We start from the raw sequence: 9141 nt of genomic DNA, 5'->3' as shown, positions 1-9141 counted from the left end.
AATTTGAAAATAAATGAATATATTTAAAATAAATTTATTTTTTAATGCATTTAATATGATCTCTAATTTTTCTCTTATTTAGTTGTACCTGGATACCATTATTGGAATGATATTAACTAATGTATTAAATTAAATGCCCAAAGATAAAATTACTTTTATGAATAAGGTTTAATGATCCACAGGACAAAATCAAGCCTAGACTTTAGGATAATTTTCAAAACATATTTTTAAAATTTAGTATTTTATAGTCACTATTGAATAAATGTATGTTCTGAAATTTGGTGAATTTATTATAAATTCCTGGAACTGGAAGAATCTTAGACATCTACTTCAACTCATTCATTTTACAAATGAGAAAATTAAGAACCAGGGAAGGGATTTGCCAAAGTCTCATAGATGATGAATGGCAGAGCCAGGATTAGAATCAATACTCCTTGACTATTTCCTAGAGCAGTGCTCTTTCTAGCACACTACACAGGCTTTCATAGACACAGTAAATTCTAAACTTATAAATGAATTGTACTTTACGTATTCATTTATAAATCATTTATGGCTACAACTGGGAATTCATTTTCTCTTAGAAATAATTCTTAAAATTTGATTGAATTCCTAATATAGTGCCCAAATAAATGCACCCTAAGGTACTAATAGTTTTAATTCCACTGTCTGCACAATGGGGAAGAATTAAAGGAAAGGTTAGTTTTATCTAAAAGTCCATAAACCTCACACGATGAGTTTCATGAACACATATTACTTAATGATTCTTGTAGTTTAAAAATGGAGGATGGCTTTCTAACTAGGTATTACTGTGATTCTAGCACACTTTCCCAACTTTAATATTCCAACTACGTAAGGATTAGATTTGGGGATATTTTTCCCCTGTACTTAGAATACCTGCCAGATGCCTTGCAATTGCCAGCCGTCCTCAGCTGTGTGCCTACCTTGTGAGCACCCAATTCCTGCCCTAAAACTCCAAAACTTTTCTGTAGCAGCTGGAAAGACTTGTATTAATGTGACAGATTCAACATACTTGTTGGCTTAAGTCCAACCAACACTGACTATCCAGAGGAACTAATTGTTCTTATTATCTTAAGTAATCTAGGCCTATCCCAGATAAGGCAGCAGTGTAACTATCTCCCTAAACTCATGGGAAGTATGTAAAGAGATGAAAGACCTAAGGAAACTCTGAGTATTATAAGGTAAATGGATGCTGAGTGATAAATCAGTAAATATCCACTACAGCAAGAGAGAATGATCCTTGTTCTATGAATTTTCTTCCAGACCGAGGGTCATTTCCAGATTTCACAATATTGTTTTCTCAACACAAAATTCACAAACAACCCCTCCTAAATCTCCTTCTACCAATGTAATTCTCATATCCTGAGTTTGTCAGATTTCCCATGTATACACTATAGTTACAAAGAAGCCAGCCAAATAATTTTTCTGCTTTATGAAGAACATAAACATAATGCATATATACATATCTGTGTCTTAAACCTGTGTAGTTATACAGATAAAGACCAACTGATTTTTACTAAATCACTTTTATTGAAAAACATTTAAAAATTACATTAAACAAGGCAAATCCAGACATTTGATGGTTGTATATTAAATTAGCCTTTTTCATATATATATTAACTGAAATTCATTAATAATCTGACTAAGCAAAGTTAAAAGAGAATAAAGAATTTGCATTAGAGTTCAAAGTAAAGTAGAAGACTATAAAATTACATATGATATGAACACTAGAATTCCCTACAGCCTTCTTCCTTACTTTCAACTGTCTGCAGAAAAAACAAAAGATAAAGAAAGAAGGGCAAAAAGCAGACAGAATGAAGGAAGATGTAAATGAAAACTATTGCATGTGAATGACTATAATTAAAAAACTAAAACTCTGTATTAACTAGAATATTATTTACTTTTATTATCATGCACTAAACACACACACAAATTAGAATTATTCAGAGAAGAAATCCAAGAGAAACTAAATATAATAATATTCAAGTATAGGAAAACCCAAGCAAAATAAAATTAAGAATTATTTAATTAAAAGTTTTTCACATAATTTTAATGCACTTTTTTTATTAGCTGGGCTTGGTGGTGCACACCTGTAGTCCCAGCTACTCAGGAGGCTGAGATATGAGAATTGCTTGAACCCAGGAGGTGGAGATTGCAGTAAGCCAAGATCATGCCACTGCACCACACAGCCTGGGCAGCAGGGCGAGATGCCATCTCAAAAAAAAAATATATATATATATATATATATTTTTTATATATATATTTTATATATATATAATTACTACTGTCTATGGCCTTCACCTACATGATTAAAACAATTTTTAAAAGCCTTCAACTATGGGGCCAGGCATGGTGGCTCATACCTGTAAGCCCGGCACTTTGGGAGGCCAAGGTGAGAGGATCACTTGAACTCAGGAGTTCAAGACCAGCCTGGCAAACATGATGAAACCTCATCTGTACTGAACATACAAAAATCAGCCAGGCCTGGTGGCAGGTTCCTGTAGTCCCAGCTACTTGGTAAGCTGAAGCAGGAGAATCACTTGAGCCTGAAAGGTAGAGATTACAGTGAACTGAGATTGTGCCACGGCACTCCAGCCTGGGCAACAGAGCAATATTCTGCCTCAAAAAAAAAAAATTATAGTAGCCCCTCTGACTTTTACTCCTTCATTCTTCCAAAAGTCTTGTAAATACCTAATTTCTGCCCTAAATCTCTTTCTACTTGAAACACCTAGGATGGTTTCTATGTTCCATCTTAATCCTCACTGAAACAGAGATACTTCCTTTAAATTATTTTAAAAGGTTAAATGTTAACACCTCTTTTTTTATTATTATTATACTTTAAGTTCTGGGATACATGTGCAGAACATGTAGGATTTGTACATAGGTATACATCTGCCATGGTGATTTGCCACACCCATCAACCAGTCATCTACATTAGATATTTCTCTTAATTCTATCCCTCCCATAACCCCCCCAACTCCCAACACGCTCCATTGTGTGATGTTCCCCTCCCTGTGTCCACATGTTCTCATTGTTCAACTCCCACTTATAAGTGAGAGCATGTGGTGTTTGGTTTTCAAGTCTTCTGTTAGTTTGCTGAGAATAATTGTTTCTAGTTTCATCTATGTCCCTGCAAAGGACATGAACTCATTCTTTTTATGGCTGCATAGTATTCTGTGGTGTATATGTGCCACATTTTCTTTATCCAGTCTATCCCTGATGGGCATTTGGGTTGGTTGCAAGTCTTTGCTCTTGTGAATAGTGCTGCAATAAACATATGTGTGCATGTGTCTTTATAGTAGAATGATTTATAATCCTTTGGGTATATACCCAGTAATGGGATTGCTGGGTCAAATGGTATTTCTGGTTCTTTATCCTTGAGGAATCACTACACTGTCTTCCACAATGGTTGAACTAATTTACACTCCCAACAGTGCAAAATTAAGCATTAACAAGACATCAAAGGAAGTGACTTATTTTAGGCGGACTTTCAACAATTATGTTAAACCAATAGTATTCTGTTTAAACAGAAAAGTCTGATTAACTAGTATATTTCATACACACTTAAGCATTCTTTTAATCTGAATTTTGAATATATACATATATGATACATAAAAGTAGAAACACAGACATATAGTTAGGATGCTTAAGCAGTCTGTTTTCACAGAGAATAAACTCTAAAACGCAGTATTTCCATTTGGAAAGTCTAAAGTATTGGCATTCATTTTTAAAAGAGTTTGAATTCCCTCTTTGAATACTTTTAAATGGGGTATAAGTTTTAAGTAGTCAAGCTTAAGTCAGTGCACGGATGTGCTACTACAGAAAACCCCAAAGACAGTCCACTAAAGATCTAATATGCAAAAAGCTCAGCCCGGTGCTTTGGATCCATTTCTATCTATTCTTACAGTTGCTAGTCAGACCCCAACAGTCAAAATGGTGAAGCAGATTGAGAACAAGTGTGCTTTTCGGGAGGCCTTGAACAAACCAGGAGATAAACCCATAGTTGATTTCCCAGCCACCTGTTGCAAGCTTTGCAAAATAATCAAGTTCTTTCACTCCCTCTCTGCAAAGTATTCCAAGGTGGTGTTGCTTGAAGTAGACATAGAAAACTGTCAGGAAGTTTTTTCAGACTATGAAGTTAAGTGCATATCAACCTTCTACTTAAAAACAAAAAACAAAAAACAGAAGGTGTGTAAATTTTCTGGAACTGATAAGAAAAAGTTTGAAGTCACTATTAATGAATTAATCTAATCATGTTTTCTATTTCTTTTTTTTTTTTTAAGACAGAGTCTCACTCTGTTACTGAGGCTGAAGCACACTGGGGCAACCATGGCTCACTGCAGCCTCCATCTCCTGGGCTCAAGTGATTCTCCCACCTTAGCCTCCCAAGTACCTGGGACTACAGGAATATGCCACTACATCTGGCTAATTTTTTGCATTTTTTGGAGAAATGATGTTTCTCCATGTTGCCCAAGCTGGTCTCAAACTACTAGACTCAAGCAATCTGCCGGTCTTGGCCTCCCAAAGTGCTGTAATTACAGGTGTGAGCCACTGCACCCAGCCCTAATCATGTTTTCTGAAAATGTAACAAGCCATACTGTGTAAAACATGTAAATTTTTTATTTACAGGAAGTAGGAATTATGGAGATCCAGCTGACTTCTGATTATGAATGAGAATAAAATTGTAATTCTACTTCTAAGAAAATATTTAATATGCAATTATGTGAAAGCATTCATATAAACCACAGAAAGAAAAGTGAAAAGTGATTTTCTGTGTTGTCCTATATAGGAGTGAGGTTTCTTAGACTCATCATTTATCATTATTGCATTGCAATTTTTATTATCATAGCTATCCTTAATCAGCCCAAATGTATATTTCTGCTTCTCCTTCTAGTTTTCATTAAATATTTCCATGAAGTCTTTCTAGTCTCTACTGAACAAATATGGGTCCTTTTTACTGTACTCCCATAGCACTTTGAACACACCTCCATTATCACAGTTAAATAACTGGAGTTCAGTGCTTGTTTACATGCCATTTCTAAAATAGGTTTTAATTTCCTAGAGAAAAATATTATATTATTCTACCAAAGTAACTTCTACTTTGGGGAGTTAAATATATACTTTTCAAATGAATGAATAACCTAAGCTCTGTACCAAAGAGTAATTTCTTCAATAAAGTATATAATAGAGGTAGGAGTTGAGATACATGACAGTTTTTCTGACACATTTTCCATTCCCACACTCTATATTACAATAGAAAAGGCCAGAACGATCCAAGATGGCCAATCGCTAACATCTCAGGATTGCTGCTCTCAGTGAAAGCGCAGAGAACTAGAGGACGCCACACTTTCAGACAAATTCTGGTCACTCACGGAGCAGAAGATCCCCAGTGGAGGAGCCACACGGGTCACCAGGGCGACTCTTGTGGCCAGTGCAGCGGTTTCACTGGCACCTTGGCGTGGCAGCTCTCGGAGCAGAGTAAACAAGGCTGGCTCACCTTCTGACCAAGGTTTGGAGGACCCACACCGGTCCCCAGCACAACTCCTGAGGCCGGCGCAGCGGCTGTGACGGCGCCTCAGCATGGCAGCTCTCAGCGTAGAGTAAATGAGACTGGTTCCCCTTCTGACCGAGGTTTGGAGCCCCAGGAAGGCAGAGTCGCCTATTAGGAACACAAGAAGGAAGCCAGACAGGAGAATCCTGGGAAGAAAAGCACCATCAGTCTTAATGCTGCTGTTCTGGCCCTGGGAACTAACAACTTGGATGTCCACTCAAGAGACCTAATCTGAAAGTTGGTAATTTCAAAGATGGCAGGAGGATAAATTTATAATGATGGGAAGAAATCAGTGTAAAAAGGCTGAGAATACTCAAAGTCAGAACACCTCGCCTTCTAAAGATGATCACAATTCCACATCAACAATGGAACAAGGCTTGACGGAGAACGAGTGCATCCCAATAACAGAATCACACTTCAGAGAATGGATAATAAGAAACTTCTGTGAGTTAAAAGAACATGTTGTAGCCCAATGTAAAGAAACTAAGAACTTTTAAAAAAGGTTTGATGAAATCCTATTGAGAATAGACAACTTAGAGAGGAATATAAGTGAATTAATGGAACTGAAGAATACAATACAGGAACTCCTAGAAGTATGCACAAGTTTAAACACTTGAATTCTTCAAGCAGAAGAAAGGATATCAGAGGTCAAAGTCCAACTTAATGAAATAAAACAAGAAGACAACATTAGAGAAAAAATGATAAAAAGGAATGAGCAAAGTCTCCAAGAAATGTGGGACTATGTGAAAAGACCAAATTTACGTTTGATAGGTGTACCTGAATGTGACGGAGAGAATGAATCCAAGCTGGAAAATACCCTTCAGGATATTATTCAGGAAAATTTTCCTAAACTAGCAAAGCAGGTCAATATTCAACCTCAGGTAATACAGAGAACACCACAAAGATATTCCTCAAGAAGAGCAACCCCAAAGCACATAATCGTTAGATTCACCAGGGTTGAAACGAAGGAGGAAATACTAAGGGCAGCCAGAGAGAAAGGTCAGGTTACCCACAAAGGCAAGCCTATCAGACTTACAGCAGATCTCTCAGCAGAAACTCGACAAGCCAGAAGAGAGTGGGGGCCAATATTCAACATCCTTAAAGAAAAGAACTTTCAGCCCAGAATTTCATATCCTGCCAAACTAAGCTTCACAACTGAAGGAAAAATAAAATCTTTTAAAAACAAGCAAGAACTCAGAGATTTTATTACCACCAGGCCTGCTTTGCAAGAGCTTCTGAAAGAAGCATTACACACAGAAAGAAACAACCAGTATTAGCCTTTCTAAAAATATACCAAAAAGTAAAGAGCACCAACATAAAGAAGAATTTACATCAGCGAATGGATAAAACAGTCAGTTAACATCAAATGGCAGTAACCCTAAATTTAAATCAACTAAATCCCCCAATCAAAAGACACAGCCAAAACCCAATGGCATGTTATATCCAGACCTGTTTCACATGCAAGGATACACAAAGACTCAAAACAAAGGGATGGAGAAAGATTTACCAACCAAATGGAGAGCAAAAACAAACAAATAAATAAATAAATAAAAAGCAGGAGTTGCAATTCTTATATCAGATAAAATAGATTTTAAAGCAACAAAGTAAAAGCATCAATACAACAACAAGAGCTAACGATCCTAACACCCAGATACCTAGAGACTTAGATTCAATGAGACAGAAAATTAATAAGGATATCAAGGACTCGAACTCAGATCCAAAACAAGTAAACTTAATAAATATTTATAGAGCTCTCCACTTCAAATACACAAAATATACATTCTTGTCAATACCACATCACACCTACTCATAGGTTCAAATGAAACATTGATTGGCCATTATTAATACCCATTTTTTTTTCAGAATAAAGCAATATTTCCGTTCACCCTCCCTCTTTCTCTTCCTCTTTCTTCCTCTCCTTTACTTGCTTTTTTTTTCTTTCCTTCTCTCAAAAAAAAAAAAAAAAGAAATCAACTTGTAAACCTCCAGATTCCAGGTCGGCAATGTCTCTCTCATTGCTTGATTTCCTTCCTTCCCTTCCCTCCCTCCCCCCTTCCTCCCTTCCTCCTTCCCTCCCTTCCTGTCTTCCTCCCTTCCCCCCCCCCCAAAAAAAAGAAAGAAAAAGAAACGGCCTATCGTTGCCAAAAAAAGGAAATATTTCCTGCTCCTTTAAAGGCCAGGCTCTCCACTTCTACTCTATTTCTTCTCAGATTCTCATAGAGTTTGCTCCCACAGTTTTCCCTTCTCGCTTGCATTATCAATTATTCTCCTAAGCGTAATTATTTCCATCTTTAAATAAGGACTATCACAATTTTCATAAGTAATGTAGGTAAACTTTAAAATTAACTAATTAGGTAAATATAGTGGAATAAATGCTTATAAGTAAATGTGTCAAATAATTTAGAATCTAAAGTTATATTTAATTAAATAATAGATATTAATTAAATGTCTGAGTTATTTCCAATTTAAAAAATTATAAGAAAACATTTTTCTCAAAAAAAATTTTTTTTATTTAAATGAAAATGATTTTTTTCCTATTCAGGGTTTTTTAAAGATTATTTATAAAACAGGGCAAAAGGTAAATAAGAAAGATATAAAGAAAGTTATAAATGTAAAGATGCATATTGGGTAAAAAAGATTAAAAGGGAAATAATTTTATGTGAAAAAAATCTTATATGGTACATTTTTGTCCTAAAAGAAAATGATTGTGATGTTTAGGATAAAACAAAAATTCCAAATATTTCATAAACGGTTTGTGTAAGTCAATAAAATTTGTAAAAAGAAGCTTTATAAGAAAAAAAAACGTTATGGGATCAAGATGGCTATAATTAAAAGAAAATTATTTATAAGGTCTTTCTAGAGATTTGGGATTTGATATTTAAAATACAGTAATACAATAAATAATTGGTTAGAACAACAACATTTTCTTAAGGTATTATCTCTTAATAAAATTACAAGAGGGCTGGACACACACCTGTAATCCCAGCACTTTGGGAGGCTGAGATGGGAGATCACTTAAGCCCAGGGGTTCAAGACCAGCCTGGGCAACATAGTGAGATCCCATCTCTACAAAAAAAAGTTTTTGAAAAAATTTTCCAGGCATGATGGCATGGACTTGTAGTCCCAGCTACTCTGAAGGCTGAGGTGGGAGGATCTTTTGAGCCCAGGAGATCAAGGCTGCAGTTACCCATTATTGCACCACTGCACTACAGCCTGGGCAACAGATTGAAGATCCTGTCTTAAAAAAAAAAGAAATTACAAGAAATTTTCATTTCTTTTTAACCCAGAAGTTAACTTTTATTGCATCTTGCTGTCTTGAGTTTTCTTTTTTTTTTGAGAAGGACCGAAATAATAACTCTCTCTTTCAACTTTTTAATCAGCTCCTATAACTTTTTCTTTGGATTGTAGCCTGATGCTAAATATGTTTTATCTTAAAGCTCTAAAGCAAATGTTTTCTTCCAATATAAAATCCTCTGCATTGGCTTTAAATTGTTCTATTACACTAAAAATTTTCACTTTTAACCCAGAATACACTATTTCTATGTCTAACTAATTTAAGTACCATTTTCATT

General features: G+C 35.4%; 1 protein-coding gene across 26 annotated transcripts in view; it reads right to left on the bottom strand.

Moving 5' to 3' along the window:
* Positions 1–9141, bottom strand: part of LOC118142978 (proto-oncogene c-Rel-like) — a 365180-nt gene that overhangs the window by 338634 nt on the left and 17405 nt on the right. For 15 of the 26 annotated variants that reach the window (XR_013520512.1, XR_013520511.1, XR_013520528.1 and 12 more), the window contains one exon: positions 2382–2564. The exons of the other annotated variants lie outside the window; for them this stretch is intronic. Coding sequence is in view for 9 of the 15 variants with exons in the window: in XM_078333033.1 (XP_078189159.1) it covers positions 2382–2564 (183 nt within the window). In the remaining 6 variants the exon portion in view is untranslated. The remainder of the gene's footprint in view (positions 1–2381; positions 2565–9141) is intronic. 26 annotated transcript variants of the gene reach the window in all.

Source organism: Callithrix jacchus, chromosome 7 (assembly GCF_049354715.1).
Source record: "Callithrix jacchus isolate 240 chromosome 7, calJac240_pri, whole genome shotgun sequence".
Taxonomy (NCBI): Eukaryota; Metazoa; Chordata; class Mammalia; order Primates; family Cebidae; genus Callithrix; species Callithrix jacchus.
Note: the sequence above shows the minus strand (reverse complement) of the source record. Positions and strands in the feature narration are given on the sequence as shown.